At 39.6% G+C, this 24,407-nt stretch overlaps 1 protein-coding gene across 3 annotated transcripts; it reads left to right on the top strand.

The window, feature by feature from the left end:
* Window positions 1–666: 666 nt before the first annotated feature.
* Window positions 667–6,866, top strand: ppil6 (peptidylprolyl isomerase (cyclophilin)-like 6). Of its 3 annotated transcripts, XM_066677532.1 has the most exons (9): window positions 667–754; window positions 883–1,033; window positions 1,924–2,019; window positions 2,095–2,283; window positions 3,103–3,165; window positions 4,234–4,381; window positions 4,584–4,643; window positions 5,100–5,235; window positions 5,957–6,866. In XM_066677532.1, the coding sequence occupies exons 2-9, from the start codon at window positions 956–958 to the stop codon at window positions 6,066–6,068; spliced, it is 882 nt and encodes a 293-aa protein (XP_066533629.1). In that variant the 5' UTR covers window positions 667–754; window positions 883–955; the 3' UTR covers window positions 6,069–6,866. The 3 variants fall into 3 exon arrangements, with proteins under 3 accessions (XP_066533629.1, XP_066533628.1, XP_066533630.1); XM_066677531.1 differs by having other exon boundaries at window positions 699–1,033; XM_066677533.1 differs by lacking the exon at window positions 1,924–2,019 and having other exon boundaries at window positions 700–1,033.
* Window positions 6,867–24,407: the final 17,541 nt, after the last annotated feature.

Raw genomic sequence — 24,407 nt, forward strand, 5'->3', positions numbered from 1 at the left:
CCCACAACCTCCAGGCCCCTGCGACACTACCTGCTGCGCCACCGTGCTGCCCCTATGTTGAGAACAGTTTCTGAATAATATACGCTAAGGTAAAACATTTGAACAAGGTTTGAAAAAAACAACACAGATTTCTGGCAAATCATTCTCAGGCAAAATGTGTGAATAATTCTGTTTCAAGTATAGATGAGATAATTTTACAGATATAAATGTAAAAATAATTTATTGGAATTAAATAAATGTAAATAAATAATAAATAAGTTTTAGGACATTTTAAGGTCAATTACATTTCATTTAACTCATTACCTGACCTACAACGCTGTGTGTCCCCTTCTTCTGTAAACCTACCATTTTGGAAGATATTTTTCATTGGACGACGACGACAAGGTCTATGATTTAGCTCATAAATCTACACCCAGAAAGTGCACAGAAAGTAGAGATAGCCTGGATGGAAAAACGGGTTTAAAAAAACAGCTGATGAAACAAAGAGTGTTTAATATATCTAACGAAGAGTTTATTTTGATTTACTGACAGATATAATTTGGTACAAATCTGTCCTGAACATTATTTGGTGCGAGGAAGCCAAACTTTCACAGCGCCTACTGCCCTAGGGAGTATGGAGCTGCTTGGATTTGAGCCGTAGTCCTTGCCTCGTGACGTGACCGCTGTCACCATAGCAACTCCACGCTTTCGACGGCTAAATTTCACAACGGAATAACGGATATAGAAATTTAGCTGGAACTTCCAGATAATTTCTGTAAATAACATTTAGCTAGATATTTAATCATGTTTAAAGTACAAGGAAATGTCCTGTAAAATTCTTCATAGCGACATTGAAATCGTGCTCATGGGCCGGTTGCTGTAGTAACCCCACGCTTTAATTAGTCCATACAGGCAGTGATAACGTTAATGACCAGAAGGACGCTTAACTTACAACCAGTCTTTACTCAGACCGAGAATGGAAGCTGGAGTACATCTGGAGATTGTGGGTCTGATGAAGACGCCTCAGTTTCACATGGCTAAAAGCGTCGCTGAGGTAAAGAACCTGACAGGTTTCCAGGACTGAGAACTGCCTTTAGCAGATAGAAACAACATTGTTATCGCTAGTTCAGACCAAATTTTAGAGGTGTAAAATAATGTGTTCTCTCATGTGATCTGATTTGTATTTGATCTATTAGTTCATGCTATCTTCTACTACTGACATTTCTGTCATATCTTGCCAGTAGGTGGAAAATCAGTAATATACTGTTATTATTCATTCATTCATTATCTGTAACCGCTTATCCAATTTAGGGTCGTGGGGGGTCCAGAGCCTACCTGGAATCATCGGGCGCAAGGCAGGAATACACCCTGGAGGGGACGCCAGTCCTTCACAGGGCAACACAGACACACACACACATTCACTCACACCTACGGACACTTTCGAGTCGCCAATCCACCTGCAACATGTGTTTTTGGACTGTGGGAGGAAACCGGAGCACCCGGAGGAAACCCACGCGGACAACACCAACTCCTCACAGACAGTCACCCAGAGCGGGAATCGAACCCACAACCTCCAGGCCCCTGGAGCTGTGTGACTGCGACACTACCTGCTGCGCCACCGTGCCGCCTACTGTTATTATTCTAACATTTATTCAATATTAATTGATAAATTAAGCTTCTGTAACTCATTCATCCTGAACAGGGTAGCTAGAATTATTAGGTCACAATCCAGATACACACACAGGATGGGGCACCAGTACATCACAGGGCAAAACACATTTACCCAGTGACTCTCACACTCAAACCTGAGGACAAATTCACACAGCCAGAAATACATTAGTATTTTCACTAATGAACAACAGATTTAGTGACACAGGCAGTGTTATTCATATTTTCAGACTAAAGATATATCTAATCAATTTAACTGGTCTGATATTTTGACAGGGGCTTAAAAATAAGTTCCCCACCTCTTTTGCTGAGCCCACAATTCAACCACTGCTTGAGCTCGACTGGCATATTTATCTAACCAATAAAAAGAAGGTACATACTTTTTTAATAATACACTGTTACAACAGATACAGCTGTGTTTGTGACTTGTGTAAACCTCTGCTGCAGGAGCTCAGGGGGGAGGTGTGGCAGTACAGCGGGAGTCTCATGTGTTGTGTGAATGGTCAGTTGCTGGGGAATGAGAAGGAGCTGTCCAAGTGGGCAGAGAAACAGTGGAAGTTCACTTACTACCGCCCACCAGCACTTTATGCCGCTATCACAGAGGAATACTACCGCCAGCACCTATACAGCACAGGGGCAAGTACACTGAGATCTACGGCCCTGAGCTTTAAGACTCTTCAACTGCACACTTTTGTGATGTTATAGTAAGGCTTTAAGGGTTGGCTGTTTGAAAACAGAGCGAAAAGAACTATTTGACCTTTATAACTTCATCAGATACATAGCCTCTTCTACGACTTAACAAAGACAGGGCAAAAACATCCACCTGTAACATTTATACTAATGTATATGTACCAATATAATCTTTACATTACAATTTCTAGCCTCTTTCTTTAGTAGTTTCTCACTAAATCTTAATGTAATGACTTTGGTGTTAACTCTCTGACACTTTCAGACGTGGCATATAGCAGACTACATTTAAAAATAAGACTGAACTGAATAAGCAGTTTCAGACAATGAGTAAATTAATGTTACAAGTACAATCAGATACAGGTTTGATGATGTAATCCATTGGTACTGGAATTTCTTTTCAACTAAAATTGTATGACATTATTAAAGTATTTTTTACTGCTCAAATGACAGTGCCAGGGGACTTAAATAAGCTCCCTAAGGGGAGAATAGTGGCTTGGCCATGTGAACACAGCTCTAGGCTGCAGAGAACAGGGAGATTCCAGAGGAGAAGTTTGTGAAGATTGTTGTGAACTGCTGCCACTAAACACCTCACAATCTACTGGCTGCTCCTCTGCTTCTCCCTGCTTTCTACAGCCAGAACCAAGGTCCCGTCTTCCATGGAGCTCTACACATCCAAATAATTTCCTTCCTTTGAATTGCTCTCTCCTTCTCCTCCTCTGTTACATCACACATCAGTAACCTCATGCTTAGTTTCTCTCTCTACAGCATGTATTTGTATATATGGATGTTGAGATTGGAGGGGAAACAGCTGGCCGTTTGCTGCTGGAGGTAATAATACTCACTCAACATATTCTACAAACAGGTTATTTGCCTGCTAACATATTGATAAACTAACATTATGACTATCTCCTTGTTTCTACAGTCATCTTCCATTCTCTGGACTATACAGGAGCACTTTGTAGTTTTATCATTTCAGATTGGTCCATTGTTGCTCTGTATACTTTATTTCCTCTCTTTCAACCTGTTTTTCAATGATCAGGACCAGTGCAGGTATGATTTGGGGGATGGATCATCCTCAGCGCTGCACTGACACTGATGTGGTGGTGATGTGTTAATGTGTGTTGTGCTGGTATGAGTGGATCAGATACAGCAGTGCTGCTGGAGTTTTTAATCACTATGTCCACTCAGTGTCCACTCTGTTAGACACTCGTACCTCGTTGGTCCACCGTGTAGATGTAGAGTCAGAGACAGTAGCTCACCTGTTGTTGCACAGATTGTGTTGGTTGCCCTCTAGTCCTTCATCAGTGGACACAGGATGCTGCTGGCTGGATATTTCTGAGTGGTTGATCAATGGGCAGAGGACATTAAAAACTCCAGCAGCACTGCTGTGTCTGATCCACTCGTAGCAGCACAACACACACTCCACTCTGTGACTATTAAAGAACAGAGTGAAAAGGGGCAAACAATGTATATAGAGCAGCAAATAGACAGTGGAGCTGAGAGAATGGACCATGAGTGTATAAACAAGGAGGTGGTCATAACGTTAAGGTTGATCGCTGTATGCCCACTACAGTTAATTTATTGTAGGAATAAATCTCAGATATCAATTTTACATTTGGTCGCTATCCAATCAAAAACATGTATCTCCAAAAATAGCAGCTTTACAGGAGAAGGAAAAACTTTCTTAAATGTGAACGGAAGTCATTGTAAAAATATTTTATTTCAATTAATTTTGGTGGATATCTATTTGCCCATTCATTAAATTTTCACAGAGTGTGGAAACACAATTCCAATGATGTACTAAAATAAAAATGGACAAAATGGAGGTACATGTTTTTGATTGGACAGTGACGATGTGTTTGTCCTCATTGTTACTGAATGCTAAGTTTTCCTTAGCTCTTTTCAGATCTGTGTCCAAAGACGTGTGAAAACTTTAAAGCTCTGTGCACTGGAGAGGCAGGCATGTCTCAGAGCCAGCTTAACCTTTGCTACAAGGGCTCCTTGTTCCATAGAGTGGTGCCTAATGGCTGGGTGCAGGGAGGAGGTACTATACTAAAACACACACACAATTTATATACACATTTTATATACATATACCTTACATGCTGCTACATAGAAGAAATACATTTCCCTCAGATGATTAAACGAGTTCATCTTGTGTCTTATGTATGTTTTAGATGCCGTTTTAAAGCCACATTATCTAATTAACCCCTTAATACATATTTTTTTTTGCTTCCGTATTACAGATATTTCCCCAGGAGGGAAAGGCAATGGTGGAGAATCCATCTACGGTCCAACGTTTGAAGGTGGGTGTTTAATTCGGAAAGTCTTCAGACACTTTACATTACATTTTGTTGTGCTGTTATGCCTTGTGCTAAAAAAAAAAAAAAAAAACGATTTACCAAGAAGCTTCCAGAAGGTCAACCATCACTGCAGCACTCCACCAATCTGGGCTTTATGGCAGAGCGGCCAGACAGAAGCCTTTCCTGCATAAAAAACACATGATATCCCACCTGGAACAAACAAGCTCCTAAAGGACTCTCAGACTTTAAGGAGCAAGATTCTCTGATCTGAAGAAACCAATATTGAACTTTCTAGCCACTACTGTCTCTATGCGTCTATGTCATCTATTGTCCATCTTTAGAATCAATTTCAGCCCGGCCATTACTTTTCTTTGTTTATTTTATCAGTAATTTATTTTTGCTGCATAGTGAAAGTGCTTCTTTTAATTACCATCTATTTCTTTTATATCTTATTCTCAGATGAGTGTTTTGCTGTTTCTCACAACAAGCAAGGTATACTTGGGATGGCCAACCAAGGTCCCCATAGTAACGGTTCCCAGTTTTACATCACCCTGCAGCCAGCTCTGTGGATGGACAGAAATTATGTGGCCTTTGGGTGAGCATGGTTAAGGTCATGGTCAATTATTGTCTACTTGTGGCCATATGTCAACACTTAAAAGGGAACTATTATGAAAAACAACATCAGTGCATTAGCATATAAATTACTGGACCTGGAGTGCATATCAATCGACAAACTGTGAAATACCTAGTCATTATTTATGGTCAGACAGTAAGAAAAAAACTGCTGCTTTTTACATAGCATGCAGACACTTTAGAATTGCCTTGCCTCTATATCTGAGTATCTCTAATCACTGTCTTGAATCTTCATTTAAGTGAGGGCTCTCACACTGAAATCACCTGTAGCTCTTTCTCATGTAAATGAACAGGTGCTGGAAAAAGGTTCATCAAGACAGCAGGGAATTGTGTTTACTTATGGAACAGTGGTATAATATCTCTCCTTTAATACATGTAACTAAATCATGAACTGATAAGATTACACATGTGCTTGAGTGATATAATAACTACAGAATCATATTAGATCAGCTGTAGTAACCAATATCAGCTTCAATGTTTATGTGTCTCAAGATCAGAAAGCCTACTCACAAACTGGCAGAAAGAGAACTCTGAACATTAATAATCAACGCTAATATCCAGCACTGCCGAATTAACATTCTCGTTATATTTTTACATTAGGTATACTATAGATACAAGTTCAGCTTCCAGTAATGTAAAAATGATGTAATCTTACATATATTGTATTTTTCTTTCTACCTTAGGCAAGTTGTTGAAGGCATAGAAGTACTTAGGAGACTAGAAGAGGTGCCCACCTACAATGAAAGACCCAAGCAGGAGTGCAGGATAACTGATTGTGGGTTGTTTGAGCACTGAATGGTTTTCATGCTAGAGATTATCAACACTGAGTGATTTTAGAAATGTTTCCAATTCCTATAGTGTAAACATGTAGAACAGATACATGCAGGATTTATTAAAATTTGAAATTTTGGAATTTGAAAAACAGAAAAATCTATTGATTGTAGCCATTAGTATGTTTTTTTTATGTTAACATTAATTCACAGAGGAATACATATTGTTTTTGAAAAAAAAATCTTATTAATTTTATATAGTGATGTTTAAGGGGGCCTGCATTTTATAATTGTTAAATAAAAGCTACTTGGTCCTTGAAGAAGCGTTATACAATTTCAATCCAATGCACTCTGAAATTCATCAAGCGTTTCCTCACAGTTGGTTAGCATTCCCATCTGTCTACACCCTGCAAAAACTCTGGTGTTTGTACTCCAGAGGGGCAGGGGAAGCAGAGACTGTATTAGGCATATGATCCTGGCATGAATTTGGGGGTGGGGCTTATTAAGGAGCACTGTATGTTTGTTTTGCTGTTGAGTTAAAATACTCAGTTGCTCTTCAGTATGGTGTACAGCGCCTTTAATGTACAGGTGCATTTTTTTATCAACCAATGCTGATCATTCAAACTGCCACCAGCAGATGGCAGAATAAGAATGTGATGCCAAAAGACTGCAAAAAATAACGCTGAGGCTGCTGTTATTTAAGACTCGGGTTTGCACGTCTTCCTGACTTGATTTTTATTTTATTACAACATTAAAGCAATGTCTTCTGTGTACACCGCATGTACAATGTCATAATGTCATAATTGAACAATTAAATACACTATCGCACAAACTACTTGAATTCAGCTGCTTTATGGTATACCCACTGTGGAAACATAATTTTTTATCAAATCATAACATGTAATAGGAAGACCTGAGACAGACACACACGAGTTTACCATTTTCGACAGTTATAAAATCACTTATATTAGGCTGTGAGATCAGTGGAAATGTGTTTTCTAATGGAGAGGAGATGGAGCACCATCCAATACAGTTGAGATGATTTATTGTCAACTCTGTTACCTGGAATTAATCATCCAAAATCAGCAGCTGACCTCACTAATGCTCTCATGGCTAAATGCAGTAAGATTCTCACAGCAATGTTCAATTTCTGGTGTGAGGTTTTCCCAGAAGAGAGGAGCCTGTTACTCCAATTAATACCCTTAATTTCTGAAGAATTCTCGGATGAGCAGATGGTCAACAATTTTGGCCATTTAATGTATCTGTTCACATTTTACAGCCATTTAAAAATCAATACCTTAACTGTTTAAAATTATGACGCCATGTTAGAATTGAGTCAGAGGAGACATGCCGCGACAGTGTCAGATACAGATTACAGAGCTGCAAAGAGGGACATGGATGATTTAACACTGCTCAAGTAACAAGGTTTAGCCACCTGTGTTAAACCATCACATCCTTGACCCCTTCTTCTGTTCCCGCCACATATGTCCCTTCACATTCCTCTGTACAGTGTAGATAGGTGTCTCTTTACACCCATCCACACTGTAAAGAGGGATTTGAAGGGACATACAAATGTATTATCGTCCTGTAATGTTTGTTTGTTTTTCAAGAAGTTGAGTTTATTGTTAAATCAAATGCAACATATTGGGAGGATAGCGATACATGTTTCAGTATACACAATATGCCTCAATATTTTTGTGATGGTTAATAAGCTCAAAGAGTAAAACATATTAAATTCTATTTACAATAATTTGAATCTTTCTTGTGCTGAGAAATGTTGTGAAATGTTTTACAATTCTCTCATTAGGTTTAGCACAAAGTGGTTAGCCACAAGTTGCTTTGAGTTTTAGTAAAGGTTCCTTTAAAAGCTTTCATAAATACCTGCTTATAGAGAAATACAATCTGTTTGGTTAATGAAATAATTTGCAATTTCATTTTTACTGTTAATTAAATAAAGGTTCAGGAAAAAAAACATATCATTTATTCCTGTTTTTTGCTCATTTGTATTTTACAAAAAAATCCCGATATTTTGGGAATCCGGGTTTATAAAAACATTATAAATAAGTTTTTGTTTCATATTTTATTACATAATTAAATGCTAGTAAACACTACTTTTAATAAATATATTTTATACAAAGTTTTAGTTTATGCCCACGTCGTGGCGTTATTACGCTGCTCGCGTATTCAGTAACGGTCCATTGTATTGTTTTCAATGGGGGCGACTCACAAACGTGCATGGGGGCGTTCCTAGCGGGTATGTGGGTGTGATCACGGTCGTGGCTTCATCATGGGGGTGTGGTCATTGTGAATGAGTAGAGGAAGGCGGGGCTATCGTACAAGGGGCGCGGCCACAGCGAACGGGTCTGTATGGTAGTTATACAGAGGGGGGCTTGGCCGTCGTGCGTTTGCGTCCCTTACGTAGGTCACGTAGTTGAGAAAAGGTTTGCGTCAGTAGCGCAGCTGCAGGAGGGAGAATCCCGGCGGCGCGGCCGCTTTAGCAACCGACAGTAAATCGCTGCTCACACGCCGCAAACACAACCCGCTCGCTCTCTCTCTCAGATCGGTGTTTTCCTCAGCCACTGTGCACAGCGCGCGGTAGATAATGTAGACCGGAGTTTTTTATTCATCTTTTTCATTTTTTATTTTTATTTTTTTTTAGTTTGTTGGATATCTCCCCCGTCTCATCTCCTGCTGTGGTCCGTTGCTCTCCTGCTTTTGTGGTCAAGTGTAAAACTTTGCTGCAACTCGGCGAAATCCACGTAACTATTTGATTGAGAACCGTTGCAGAAGAGACCACCATGAGGTAAGGGATATCCACTCTCACGAAACAGGGACTGGGATTGTGTGGTGTCGTAGGTTAAACAGAAAGGCAGCGGGAGAACCTTAACGTCCGTTAAGCGTTTGTGTCTCCGAGCTGCTGTCGACGGCGTCGCCTCTTATTCTCTCTCTCTTGCTGGCCGCAGTCAGTCGGTTCTTCTCGCTGGTTTCTCACTTTTCTCTTGTTGCTGGGGTCCATTGCAGACGCAGAGTGGTGATGCGATGAATGCAAATGATCTGAGCTCGGTTTAAACAGTTCAGATAAAGCTCCCGTTGGGAGCAATGCGTCGTGTTGAAATGTGGAGGCATCCTGAGTGATGTTTTACACCAGTCTCTGCTCTCTGCGCTCTGTCTCATGTCTCCTAACGTTATCTCATGTTCTCAACACTTCTCCATCTTAGGCGTCTCAGCAGGGGGCCTTACTAGACTGCCAGCTGTTGCGTTACTCCAGCCTTCCCTCTTTTATTACCGTGGAGGAATATACTGTTAACATTGGCTTTATCGTAGAGCTAAAAGATTATTTGTTGCAGTAGATAATACAGTCGCAGTTTGAAATGTTCAAAATGGTTCTTATCTTAAAGGTACACTAGGCAGTATTTTACCATACAGTTAGAGCTTAAATATCATTGTAATGCTTCACTGACCTGTAATAGGGAGAATACAGGCTGTTTTTTGTCACTGTGAGCTCAGAAATGCAGAAACTGCACTGTATAACTATTGGAGGCGGGTAGGACCCCCCCCCCTTATTTCAGGATGCTGCTGTATAAGGAAATAAGGCACAGTAACTTTTGGGGAGTCATGGAGCAAAAATACCAAATCTTACAGTGTTCAGTTCAAAGCTGGCCAGTCCGACCCAGTAACATACAGCTTGTGAACTTCCTCTTATATGAAAGTTCGTCCAATAGGAAGCTACTGAATATTCGTAAACTAGACCAAACTTTGTAAAACAACTTTAATTTTGAGTCCTTTAAATCACAGCTACAATTTTTGTATAGCAGCTCAAACCCATGTTTTTTGTTGGTTATCATCTATGGCATTATTTTTATTTAGTTATACTTATGTATTTAACTAGATTGTATCCTACTAAACTTGTTTTTCCTTACTGTAACATTCCAAAGACCTCATAGAACTGGATTTAAAACTGAAGGTAGCAAACCGTCTCAGCAGGCAGTGTTTTGATATGAAAGTTGACCTGTATCCTGTTTGAGACATGCATCAATACCTCATGGCTTTGCCAAGATGTTTATATCCTGACTAGCCACAGTAGTTATGACTTTGGATATATCAGAACAAAAAGCTGATGGTAGTTTATACAAATACTTGATTCAGGTATGACTCTGCTGTACTGCCTCAGTAGACAGCATTTAGGACCTTTCAGGTACAGTCACCATGTCCTCGTTAGATGCAAAACGTACATTGGAACTGGCTTGTAAAATACTTATGCATAAGAGACGTTCCACACAAGCAAGACTCTAATTGTAAACATTGTTGAAGTTTTTAAATACCAGTATTCAGTACATATTTGGAACCAAATTCCAAAAATGGGCAGTTTTAATGAAATGTTTTTGTGCCATCATTACATATACACCAAATCCCCCTATTCAGCCTACAGCAGTGTTATCCCACCTGTTCACACTGAAGTGATATGAAGTGACAGCCTGAACTACTTTTTGAATGAGGTGCAGTATATGGCAGCCTCATTACTCTGTTGTGAATGTGTGCTTTGTAACAAAGACACAAGTTATTTAATATAGATGCCAGTGTGTTAACATTTATAAAATGCAGAGACGAATTACAGATAAGTGAAACAATAAATAATAGGAGTTACAAATGTAGGAAAATTAATGAAATACAGTTAGTGTTCTAGTTAATGTTGTGCCATTTCCTGTATCTTATTAATCCCTACACAGAGCTCATCTGCATATATCAGTAAAACAGTTTCAAGATCTAAAGAGGGATTTGAAAATGGTCAAGTAGAAATTAACACATTTTTAGTTGTAAAATGTACAGGGACACACACAAGGCAAGAAAAAAAAAAACAGGATATGAACCCCCTTAGATAGGGGTTGTTAAAGGCATGTTTCATGTGAATGATTTGTTTTGTGTTTATATTTTGTGTGGCAGAATGTTTTGCTCCCTGCCGCTGGTTCTCTTTGCATTCCACAAAAAACTTTCTGATTTAACATTTAGGGGATATCTTAGTGGCGTTTGTAATTCCATGTGCTGAACAAACCCTTTTAAAAGCTTTAAAGTGGTGAACTGATGTGATTCATTCCCTAAGAAGGGCATTTTGTCATGGCTGGATGGTGGGGTACTGGCTTTGATTCTTAAATGCACACAATGGGTAGGAAAAAGTGCTCACACACCAGATCACACCTCATCTGAAGTAAAAACAAAGTGAAGCCAGCTGTTGGCATCCCTCAATAAGAAGGGTCAGGTCTTAAATAGTAAGGATGAGGTGGCTTTATGGCCTTTTATGTCTTCTGTTAATCTTTTCTGTGTTACCTGGCATGTGCTCTCCTAACTCCCAGAGCAAACTTTTTATTTACCATAAACCGCATCAGATGTAGGTTTATCTGAGGTGAGTTGGCAGCTCTGTCAAAATCAGGCCTGTTATTCTCCTTCGAAACAGCGGAAGTGTGTGTGTGTTTTGGGGGAGGGAGTGTGTGTTTCCCAGTTTTAGCAGGTGTGCTTTGTGTTATTATAAGGCCAGATCTTTAGCCATTTGGTTGGATTTGTCAGGAGCTTGTGATTGCTGACTGTGTGTTTGATGGGATGATTCAGGCCTGTGAATCAGGCTACCAGAGACTGGAAGTCAAAAACTTGTGTGTAAAACATGACTTCATTTATCTTCTTGTCAACTGTCTGTGGATTGCAGTCTACTGGATGTTTCTATCGAGTTTCCATAGACTAATGTGGAGAACGTCCTGCAGGACCAGTACTATGTGCAGGTTTCTCTTCCAGATACAGTGCTCTGTTACAGAGTCAAATACCATCTGAAATACTTCCTGTGTTGGTATCTCTCGAGTTATAATTTTAGATAAAAAGGATTGGTATCACTACAATCCATATCATTGTGTTGGTTTAAGAAGGGAAAAATTGGCAATGGGGCAGCTGTAATTTTTACACACCCTGGCACTTCCCTGAAATATTTGTCTTCTGGAAAACAGTCAGTACATCATTAAATACTAGATTTTTTCAGATGCTATTCATTTTTAAGAAATTATTTGTAAATTCTGATGACTCCAATATTCATATTTGCATGTATTGGTTACATGGAAACAACATGGAGGAGAACCTAAACACAAGCTCATATGGGGGAGCTTCATATGTGAACACAAACACCCGCAACAGTTGTCCCGGAATTGTTGTTCTCCAGAATTCATATGCGAATGCAGCTCATGTGGGTTAAGGCAATGAAGTGGTGAAATGGGTGTCCTCCATTCGTGCCCCGTTATGTTCAGTGCATCCCATGACTTTCAGAGGTAAAAATCCTACTGCTTTTGGAAAAGGAATAAAAGCTCCTACAAAAGGAGGTAATCAGTGTTGTTCTTTTCCTGTGATTGTGTTTTGATTATTAATGACCAAAATGGTTTCCGGACAAACACAATATCTTTGAGTGATACTCTTTCAGCAGGTTTTTTTTTTCTTCTTCTTTCTCTTTCCCCTCTTCTCCCCACCATTCTTTAGTGCTGTAGCCTATGGGTACCAAATAATTCAGCCAAATGCACAACAAAATGTTATTCACACATTGATGTTTCATTTAGAGAGCTAGTATGGATTGTGCCAGAGGATGACTTTTTAAAACATTGATTTCAAATCACTGGCCAGGCTCCAAAGGAGGAAAAACCAAAGATCGCAGTATTTTTCTAGTTAGAAATGTTCCAGCTTTTCATTTGTCATTCACACTTTTTGTGTTCCAACTCGGGATTGTATTGTCTGTGGACATTTCTTGGCCTCGACAGTAATCCTACAGGGTCTTTTATCTCTCAGATTCTTGACTCTATCACCGACTGTGTTCTTTGAGATGTCTGGCCAAGAAAAAAGCAATCAGAGCTGTATTTGAGCTCTTTGGATTATCGCTGATTCATGCATTACTGGAGACCATTGACTTGGTATAAGTGACCTCGTATAACATGCTCTGTAATCCCTCTGAATAGACATTTTGGGGATCTGTTTTACTCAGATTGACAACGAAGATGAGAGCTTTGCAGGTGGGATTGTTTTCTTGTGTGCATGTCTCAGTCATTGTTTTATACACTGTCAGTGTGCATCACCATCCTGAGAGTCCCCCCCCCCCATGATGATGACTTGCTTGCTTTTCTATTGTAGCTCTGTTTGTAACTCCGCAAAATTAAGTTTAAAATGAATATTACTGATAATTTGTTAGTTGTGCTCAACACATTGCAGACCATGGGAGTATATAGGCTGTATCCAACACTTTGACATCCTCACTGATTAAATTTCTTAGAGCCTACACTACAAAATACTACTTCTGGTTTTCATATTTTTACATGTTCTGGCACCTTGTTACCTTGTGCTCTTGTGCATAAACACACTCACCTTCACACACTCTGGTGCACTGATACGTGTTTACTTGCTGCCCTTCACCCTGTTACGGTTTTGGTAAGAAGGCTTTCATTGTTGCAGACTCAGAACTCTGGAACTCTGTTCCTCTCAGTCTCCTTGAACGCTTTGAAACCTACCTCCTCTTAGACTTCTCTGGAGCTTAACTCCGATTATTGCAGATTAATTTTTTAATTGCTTCTATGTCATCTCATACTGTTTGTAATGGCCATACTTTGACTCTGAGTTTCCTATTTTTATTAATATTATTTCTAATATCTAATTTCTATAATCTTTCTATTTCTAACCTTGGGTACCTAGATATAATCTTAAAAGTATAATTTTGTTGTTATTATTAACACTATAACTACTTTTTGAAGTGTTCATGCATTGAAATGTGCCAAAAGTTTTTAAAATTGTGAAGGAAATTATATAAGTGCTTCTTCAGTCCAGGTGTGTTTACTGATATGGCTGAACAGGTTCTGGTGGAGTCTTGTTGAATTTCTATTTAAACCATTTTTAGTCTGTTGGGGGTGATCTCACAGGAGGTCACAAACTGAATTACAAAGCACGAAAGTCATACAAACCATATGGTGTTGTCTTCTCTCGTCTCTAATTTTTGCTCTGTTGAACAGTCCTGAAAGAATCTGACCCAACCACCAAAACAACATTTCCACTGTGGTCAAGAACACACCAAATATAGATTTATTGTTGTGGAAGATCGCCTTCACTGGTATCATTCCTGAGAATGTTCATCTGTTTGATTAGTTAGGTTGAGATTTGTTGCGTGACAAGGCAATGGCAGAAGGCTGTGATAGTTTTGTGCATAATCATTCTCGTTGTAAATGTCACATTTGTAAATATTCCATCCACATTTGTATAGAAATGCTACAACGGTTTATTTGGAATATAATTGATTTGGAACCATGAACTGAACACTGCTTGTATTACCTCAGGTGTTATTGAATGCTGATGAAAGGTTTCCATTTAATAATGTAACGCACTTCTTACATTTTACTTCTGTATTGTGAAGCGGAAGTAATTTGTTAAATATTAGAGAACTGGAATGAAGTGCAGAGAAGTATAGGTGTTCACTGATAAGCATCATAAATATTACAACTAACATTTAGTCTATGTATGTGGTCAGTTTTCAGATATGCAGATGTTTTTAATCCATTTATATCTAGTCAGATTGCAGACTGTGTTTATTTGTATTTCTCTCTCTTTAGATGTTGTCTCTATAGATGTTGCTATACCTGCCTACTCATAACACAATACACAGATCTATTATATTATTACTTCCCCTGTTGTTTCTACACTCACTATCCATTGTCTCAGGTCCACTGACCTTACAGGAGCATTTTTCTTTTCCAGAATTACAGACTATAGTATCTGGATATGTTGTTTGTCCCCTAGTATCCTGTTCTTCAGTGGTTGGCACCCCCCAGGACCACCGCAGAGCCGGTATAATTTGGGTGGTGTTCTAGTGTGTGTTACAGTGGATCAGAAATAAATGTAAATGTACCCTGAGCAGTAATTTATTAGAAGGGTTGATGGAAAGTGTTCTATGTGATACACTGAATCAGTGATACATTTCTATGGTGCTCATTCCCATGCGGAATATTTATTTTTCCGTCTTGCCTGAATTTAAAAAAGGAAGGAGGGTCATGGAACATTCCTTTAGTTTTGTGGTTGATAAACCTTCTTTAGATAAACCCCTTTTATGCTGATTGTAGGCTTCTGCTGGATTAGCCTTGCAATTTTTCCTCCTTTCCTTTCCTTAGCTTCCCTGTGCTTTGGTCGTTTATTACGTCTTGGTCAGGGAGCTGCTCTTTGTTGTGGTGTGAAGGTTTGAGGACAGATACGAACATGACCCTTCTGATGGCTGGAGCAGAGAAGCTAGAGAATAGGTGTGTCCAGCTGACAAATTCTGATTACCTCACCAGGCCGTGTCATCTCTTGAGCGTGTCGGTCACAGTTTACGACCCCTGTGTCGGACAGAACACTTTCCCTCGAACATTCTTCACTCCCATTACTCTGTTCCCGGCGCCTTGCTGGCTGCACATCATGGAGCTCCAGTTGTCCAGAAGAGTAAGCAATCGTTTAACTGCCATATGTTTTGTCTTAGTTTGCCCTTCCACCCCCACTTTTGCTTATTGTCCATGTTGTTTCAGTCTTCGTAGTCTGGCACCTGTTTACTCTCAAGCTGAGCAATCGCATGTCAAGCCTTCATTTAGCAAGGTGATTCATGAAGAAACATACGTTTTTACCTCTAGTTTACTTATTCATACACTTATTCATTCATTGTCTGTAACTGCTTATCCAGTTGACGTGGGTCTGGAGCCTTCCTGGAATCATGGGGTGCAAGGTAGGAACACACCCTGAACGGCACACTGGTCCATCACAGGGCACCACACACTCACATTCACATCAATAGATGCTTTTGAATAGCCATTGAACGTGTGTTTGGACCATGGGAGGAAACCGGAGCACTAGGAGGAAACCCACACAGACACAGGGAGAGCACACCAAAGCTTAAACACACACCCTCAGGACAGTGGCGCTGTGGGATGACAACACTACCTGCTGTGCTACTATGCTGCCAAACCCTAGTTTAGTTGACTGAATTTCTTATGCACTGAGTGTACGCAGCCATTCATACAATGCATACAACATTACATTTAAAAAGATGATAGAGTCATAGTCAGTTTACAGTACTCTCTAGCAAGGCCTGAGAACAGTACTATTTCTGTTGTTTTGTACCTTAATAGAAGTGTTCGCTAGTTTCTCAAGTGACGATGGCAGTGCTGCGATCAGTGAAATGTGAGATCAGAATCCCCTGAATGCAGCTGGAATAAATCACAGGCCCTAAATTTTAACCTTTGAAATGCTGCAGTGCTTTAATTTTATTAGGGAATCTTGAATGAATAAATAAATAAATAATTAACAAAATAAGCATTTTACCATCTCACAGTCTGCAAAGTGTGACCCTTCATCTACTAGCCTGCTCATCAGTGCTGCATAGTCGAGGTGACAGATACGGTACTGAGAGCTCATGTATTTAATTTCTTGTGAAAATAGTAATTATGTACTGCAGTGCGTTATTAATTATCCAGTCCTTTGATTTTTAAGCCGAAAATATGTTTACAGAAAAATGCAGTATATGTATGTGGTTTTTAGGTCTTTGAGTATCCAATTTCTTGACAGGTACTGCAGAGATGTTGTGTTTATATATATATTTTATTTTTTTTTTCATTCTCTAGATGGAAGAACTTGGGGTGGTTTTATTAACCTGTGTTGAACCATGATGACTGTTGATGAACAGTTTTCAAACTTATATCTGTGTTAGTTGCATCTCCAGTACCATTAAAATGTGCGTAACTGATTTGTAGATAGCATCACAGAAACAAGTATTGATGACTAGATCAGCCAAAACCTGGATACATTTCAGGCCCTTTTTTATTATTTTAAATTAATTAATTTATTTTTTGTACAATATATAAATGTTGGTTGACAAGGTCAGGTTAACTTGTACCACCTTGTAATGTTGTCATATTTAATCCCCCCTTGTATCCTGTAAATCCCTGTTTTCAGAGGAGCATGAAGCGTGTCTTGTTTGCATCACGTGAATGGTACAACTCTGTCCCCGAGGGAAGTAAAGCTGGCCGAGCATGTGCTGCCGATGCACTGCAACGTTGCTGCGCCGGGACAGATGTGCACATGAATCTGCAATGGGATTATCTAGCAGTGATCTGTTTTGGTCAGGGCCCTGTCGGAGTGGATAGACAAGCTGGAAAATTGCAGGGATGTGACATGGAGGCAACACTGGCAGTGGATCTGAATCACTATTGCTCTTATTTGCAAGTACAAGGTCAGCATCCCTTATGACTTCAGGACACGTATCCCTGCAGGTGCAGATCTGTAAAAGGAACTACTGTCTCTTTTGGCTTTTTTTTTTATTTTTTAATTTTTTAATTTTTTTATTTTTTTTCTCTCTTTTCTCTTTCTTGACCCCCAAAAGCTAGAGTCTACTAGCCGTGACTCATCGGTTCCAGGAATGTAAAATGATGAGTTGCTTCTCTGTGACTCAAAACAACACTAAGCCATTCTTCTTTTTCCAGGCATGAAGTACATGTGTCAGCAGACATACACTAGCACAGGGAATAGCCAGCAGGCACAGTTTTGGCATTCAGCCCAGCTCCCTTTAAAAGAACTCTCCGTGTCTCTATTTGATGCCTGGAAGACTGGTGGACTACTGCTGTGTGTCAGTTTCTTCATCTGCTTTTGGACACATCCCTCTGTCCCCAGCTGTGCAAGCTGTTCACCTCTTTGAGTTGATGCTTATCCTGGCACACTCATCCTATTGCTAATGCCTCTGCTCCATGGGTAACCATTATGGGCTTGATTGGGCGTGATCTGTACGATGACACTGATGGAGTGGAAGTGGAAGCGTGAACATATTTTTTGTTCAGTATGGCTACTGACTAGGCCTCTCACTCTGCTTTTCAATGACATCTGCATTAAGGATGTGCTGTTTAATCATGGTGTGGGTGCACACCAAGAATGCTGGCAAGCCATCCTCTCCCTCGATCACAGGCAGTGTCTATAGCAGTGGATGTGAAAGTAACGGATACGTTGCTGCCTTTCCACATCCTTCCCTCCTATTTTCCCTCCTCTTTTTTTTTTTTCTTCATTCTTTCCCTCCAAATGCGCGAAGCTGCTCCTGCAGCTGGACTTGCTACACAGCGGTCCGTTTCCCTTCAGGCTGCTGACACTATATAAGTATGTGTTTTCAATGCCCATGTGCTCAATGCTAAGGAGCTTAAGGGCAGTGCGTGGGGCTTGCTTTGTGCTGGAGGAAGGAGGATACGGATAATTACTCCACCATGTATATACAGTGCTCAAACAGTAGTGTGTATGTTCATAGCAGATTGTGCTTAGTAGACTTTGCACAAGTGTTTGAAAGTCCAGTTGATGATATTGAAGTTCCTCTGGGATAACAGTTTAATTTAGACATGAAATCTATTTCCTTGGAAAAAAGAAATCGAAACCACACCGGCTAACACTACTGTGCTCTTTGCTATTGGGATGTTGCCTATAGTGATCGGTAGTTAACCAGCTCTGGTTAAATCTTTGAGAGCAATCTCAAAGAGGGACTGCATTCCTTGTGGAGCCCCAAGTGCCCTTGAAAATGAACAGTTCTGAATAAACATCTCCCTTTTGTCTGTGTAACAATGGGGCTGCACCCTGAAAGTGGTTCGTTTGACACTGACCCAAAGCAGGACTGAAGTGAGAATCTGGTAGAGACTAGCAGAGACCCTCAAAACCAAAGGCCATGTCTCCTAAAAGAAAGAAAAAGCAGGAACAGCAAACAACTGCCTCTGGACCTAGCCAGCAATTGTTTATCTTTCTCATTGAATTTTACTGATTTTGGAAGAGGAGCCCATCCTCAAATCTTTGTTTTTATATGACGCTAGAGTATTTTAAAGCAGGGGTGTGGAAATGGGTAGCATTGGAGTAGGACATTAGGTCTTAGAATATCAGAGTTAAAACATAGGGGATAATGTCATTTAACATCTGCTTGCCTTGTAAATATTTTAGGAAATGTTTTCTCTGAACTTGTGATATTTCATTGTTGTCTTTTCCAGCTGCCCTATCCAACCATTCCTTGGATGTTCTGCTCCGGGTGACTTTCTGTGAGGAGTTTTCTGATATTCCAATAAGTTTATCCTTTGAACAAGGACAAGAAAACATATCTACTTGGGGGGGGGGGTGTGGAAGGAATCTGTAGCTAAATGGTTCAGGGACTTTCAAGGAGATAAAGACAACCCTCTTGGAATGAGCTTTTGGAACTCTGACCATTATCCAACATTTTATAGCAAGGTGTGTGTGTGTCACTGCTTGACATTTTGTATTTTTAAATGAGAGCTAGCCTCTTTGTTGTTTTTGTTTCATAGAGAAATCAGATTGATTTGTAGAACCATGAACATTTTTGTGAAACTTTGAGCTCCTCCTAATCACTGTGAAAACTCTGGGAAGTGTCAGGAGAATCAGGTCTGTGCCGTTTTCAAAGTTGCTCACTCACACGTAGTGTACAGCTGGAGATTTTCCATGTTGGACTCATTCTCAGAGCTGGTTATGTTCTGTGTGTTTCAGGCATTGGGCAGAGGTTGTGTAGTGAGTGCATGAGGCATGACATAAATTCACTGTGAATTATCCAGATCTGTACTGGCTCTATTCCCACATGGTATAATAAGTGAGAATAATATAAGAATTCTCTTTCCACATGTGGCAAAATATTTAACAGGCTCACAGACCACTGTTTGCACCACTGCCACTGTCTTTTTATTTTTTTTTATTTTTTATTTTTTATTTTTTGCAGAAAAAGCACCTCCTCCACTGTTGCCATGTTTATTTTTGTTGGGAAACATTTGCGTTTGATCTGCCTTCTATTGGATTGTAGTTCTTAACATCTGGGCTGAGCAAATAATGGAAAATTTAATTGAAACCGACATTCAGAATTTCTAGTCGACATAGTCTTGTCTATATCGATTATATTGATAATTTTTTTTTCTGTTATGTCCCCACTGTGTGTTCATGTACTGTCGCTTTTTAAAACCATGCTACCAAGTTGTATTCATGTGATTCTGCCCCTATCTACAACATGGAAGCACCCTAAACACAGAGGCAGACCAAGCAACTCGAGCAGCTAGTACCAAAGAGAAACACAGCGCCTGTGTTTTGACTATAATTAAGACGACACTGAACAAAAATGTCAAATGTAAACACCAAGAAAAACCAGTTTCAGTGACCAAAGCACAATTACACATCAAATATAAACAGTGCTCAGAAAACAAGAAAAAAACTACCAGCAACATTAGAAGAACTATCACAGGTTTAATACCGGAAAATATTTACAGTACAAGCCTCATCACTGAACTGTAACGGTCAAAAGTACAAAAACAAAATAATCATTCATTAATCGTAGTAAAATGTACACTTAATAGTGATATTGACCCAGCACTACATAGAAGTATGTGGGCAGTAATGGTTACATTTGAAACAAGATGTAAACATGAGCCATTACAGTGACTAGTAATAGTATAACATGAATAGTCATTATTAGCATACTTATTAAAAATTTTCACTGCATTCATGTGTGCTGTTGCACTTTGGAAAACTGACTGAAGTCATACTTATTTAAAATGTATTAGCTCTGAACGGGTTGATATAGATCCTTGCTTGCAAAAGAACAGTTAGATCTTAGAATTTTGGCACTAATATTTTCTATAGACTTGTAAGAGCTTTATTGAATAAACCCTTGAGTAATGTTTTGAAAAAGTATAGGCTTGGACGGGAACCGTGGTTTAGAATCAATAATCCATACGTCTTCCTATTTATACTGAAACAACTAAAAACTGCTGTATCTTAAAATCAGGTATGAATCACAATAATAAAATCATCATCCTGTTCTTGCTGTGCTTCTAATCTAAAATCTCTGTTGGAAGGAGGAGTAGGTTTATAAAGTGTTGAGTCTAGCAAAGCTGTCATCAGATGGTATGTGAGTGCTGACCACTGTTTTCCTCCCTGCTCCAGGATGGCTCATACTGGCTGCAACCTGGTAATAAAAAGACTGCTTTGTAATTTGATCTACAAATGAAATGTCTGCAACAAAACACAGAAAAAATCCTGTTACTTTTTCAAGAATGCTACAGCTGCTAAAATGGTGAAGACTCTTGTATGCTAATAAATTTTAAAAAAAAATCTTACTTTTCCAGTTTAACTTGTGTGAACTGTGGATTACCAGACCTATTAAACCATAGCGAAAGAATGCTGTCTTTAATAGAACCAAGCCTAGCTTTTGATGATCCTGCTGACTACCTTGTTGATAATGCTGTAGGAGCAAACAGGCTGTCCTGGTTTCTATTAACATGTGGAAACCTCTGTAAAGCTGGGTTAATTCAGTTGATAGTTAGGGACATACTCTATATGTTAGTTGGGGATTACTACACACCTCTATTCAGCTACTTTATGGTGCACCAGCTGTGGACAAAGAAAGAGTTGTGCACACACAGCTTGTGTGATATCCATAGAAATACTTGAAACTAAATGGGGCGCTCTGGACCAACTGCACAAGATCGCCATGCATGGATTAGACTGATAAACACCCCCCCAAACACTGGGCAATGGAGCAGTGGAACTGTCCCGTTTGCAGTGTTGAAATTATATTCAGTACCTTTAGGAGGATTTCCAGTGGTGTCTATTATTCAGCATGAGTACTTGACCTCACTAATTTTTATGTAATTAAGTGCATTCAAATCTCAATAGAAATGTTTCAAATCTCGATATGAATCTTGCCATTTTAAAAGCTGTTACTACAGCCAAGGGGAAAAATACTTATTCGTTCATTCATTCGTTATCTGTAACCGCTTTTTACAATTCAGGGTTGCGGTGGGTCCGGAACTTACTAGGAATCACTGGGCGCAGAAAAATATTAGTAGTTTTCTGGTGGATCAGCAAGTAATTAACAAACGCTCATAAGGTACAGGAAGGTCTGGAAGGATTCCTGCCCATCAAGAGCAACACTCCCATTAAGTGTATTTCCATAGTCTTTCTTGTTGGTGTCCAGTTAAAACTAAAGAATGCATTGTGAGTAGTAAAGACCAACAAGAAACAGAATCTGCCCAGATTATTATTTTAGTCCTTGTAAATCAAGCAAAACATGGTTATGCAATGAACAATAGCAGTTTGACCTTTCAAGTTCAGAGTGGAGTTTTGGCTTTTAACGTCATACTTTGAAGTGTCCTGTTTCAGGTGGTTTTGCCTCGCCTTCTGGTTATAGCCTTTTTATAGGTGGCACATTTTAAACAATATTCATTTTGGAAAAAGAGGTGTTGTTTGCTTGAATTGCTGTTTCACAGTGAGTTCATAGTGGTTGTGAATTTTCTTTAAATTATGGGCTAGAAGTGTTTGTATCTAGCTTTAAAACTGGCTTTGTGTGCTGAATGTAACGTGCCAGACTTTCAATCAGTTGTGTTTATTGTAATGGACACCACCCAGTTTTTGATTGCAGTTTTCCACCAAAAGATCTCTGGTTCTAGGTTCTTGGAACCTTGACTCTATCCTCTTTATGCCGTCACAATACGATAATTGTCTAACTCTCATATATTGAAGCTACGTGTCTCCATTCAAAACTTTAAAATTGCAGCTTTACCGATCTAAAAAATTGCACTCAAATTGTGATGTTGATATTTGCAGGCACACATTTACCGTTGACACTTGCATATATTAAGGCTAAATTAATTAACTTTCACTCATGTGCTTTACCGTCTGTCCCCTTTTTTTTTGGCCCTTGTCCTGTCCTGCCAGGACTCTTTGCATCTTGGGTCTAGAACAGGTGGTCCCTGTGTCTTCCCATCTGTTTGGAGAACAGCTGCCCTCCGTTCACACAGCCTGTCTTCCCCTACAATGACTTTATCCTCCGCCCTGTGGCTTATGTTACCTTACTGTTTGAGCAGGGTTTTCTGACCCCCTCCTGATTGTTCAAAGATTGAGAGGGGTTAGTTGAGGACTATAAACTTTACACCTGCTTATCTCCACTTTACCTTATCTAAAAATAACAAAAAAAGATCTTATCTCCAGCAGTGAACAAAGCGAGTTTATAAAGCTACAGATTTTTATCTTAAATCTGCTTTTCCTTTTAATGTTTACCATTTGGAGGAAGGACATTTGCCACTTCAGCTGTTGTCGTTCTGGAAAGTTTGAACACAGTTGTCCGGGGGTTGGTGAACAGGTGAGTGTTAGAAAAAACAAGTCATCCCGGGCTCTGCTTTACTCATCAGCGGGGTGGTAATGACATGGACCACACCTGTTAGACTCCAAATGATGTTTTAAAGAATAAAGCCCAGAGTTTGGCTAATTCTACCTCTGAACTTTGAAAATTGATCTGAAATGGAAGGGGCTATTGCAGGGGCTAGCTGTACACATTTGTGTGGCTCTCCTGCATTGTTTATTTCAATTTGCACAATCGCAGGAGTACCCAAACTGTGGAAAATGCAAGTGGACATCTACCAGTCTTCCAGTACAACCAAGGTATAAGTACGGTGTCATTGGGGGTGAGAACACTGGATTACTAATTTAACTACTTTTTTCTTCTGTGGTGGTGTTTACATCATGGCCACTTTTACACCAGGGTTTTCTTCTGCTTCTCTGAGCTTTGTGTGCATTTTAAAGTGGACCTCTGGGACTGCAGTAAGGTCACTGCAGTTCCTTTCCCCCTCTTTGGTTAGTGACAGCATACTAAACACTTGTCCACTGCATCAAACCCTACTCTGTGTGCCTTTAGAATATTAACAAAGCCCCTCTTCTCCTCCTCTCCTCCTGTCACCCCTCTGGTCATGTGCTGAAAGGACCCCAGGGCCTTTTTTATTGCCCCATGCCAACCCTACAGTTTGTCATTTCTCTTTTTCTCTGCTGCATATATATATATTTTTCCCCATCACACACCCGCTCCAATTCTAAATGCTAAATCTGTCTATTTTTAATTTACTTTCTCTATCCTCAAGGGGCTATGCGGCCTTGCAAAAGAGCAGTTTTACATCCTGCTCAAAGCTGTTCTTAATTAATACAGAGAAATTCTGCTTGCTGAGTGGAGTGGGAGACAGCAAATCTGGATAGAACCACACACCCACTAGGGGCACATTAAGGGTTTCTTGCTTCCTGAGCTGCTGCTAATGAGCATTTACTCAGTAATTAATCAAGATGATTAATTTTCATACCTATAAAGTAACCAAGAATTATTTTTTTTATGTTTAACATTTTTTAAAAAAAAATTCCGCCCTGTCACCTGGGCATGATATCTGCTGCTGATTGATTGACAGCCTCTCTTTCAAATGTAACCAGCCATAAATGTGTCAAAAGAAGCATGAAGACATTTTGTATTATAAGGAAAAAGATGACGCATATTACACTATTTCCTCAT

The sequence above is a fragment of the Hoplias malabaricus genome, chromosome 7, assembly GCF_029633855.1.
Source record: "Hoplias malabaricus isolate fHopMal1 chromosome 7, fHopMal1.hap1, whole genome shotgun sequence".
Lineage (NCBI taxonomy): Eukaryota > Metazoa > Chordata > Actinopteri > Characiformes > Erythrinidae > Hoplias > Hoplias malabaricus.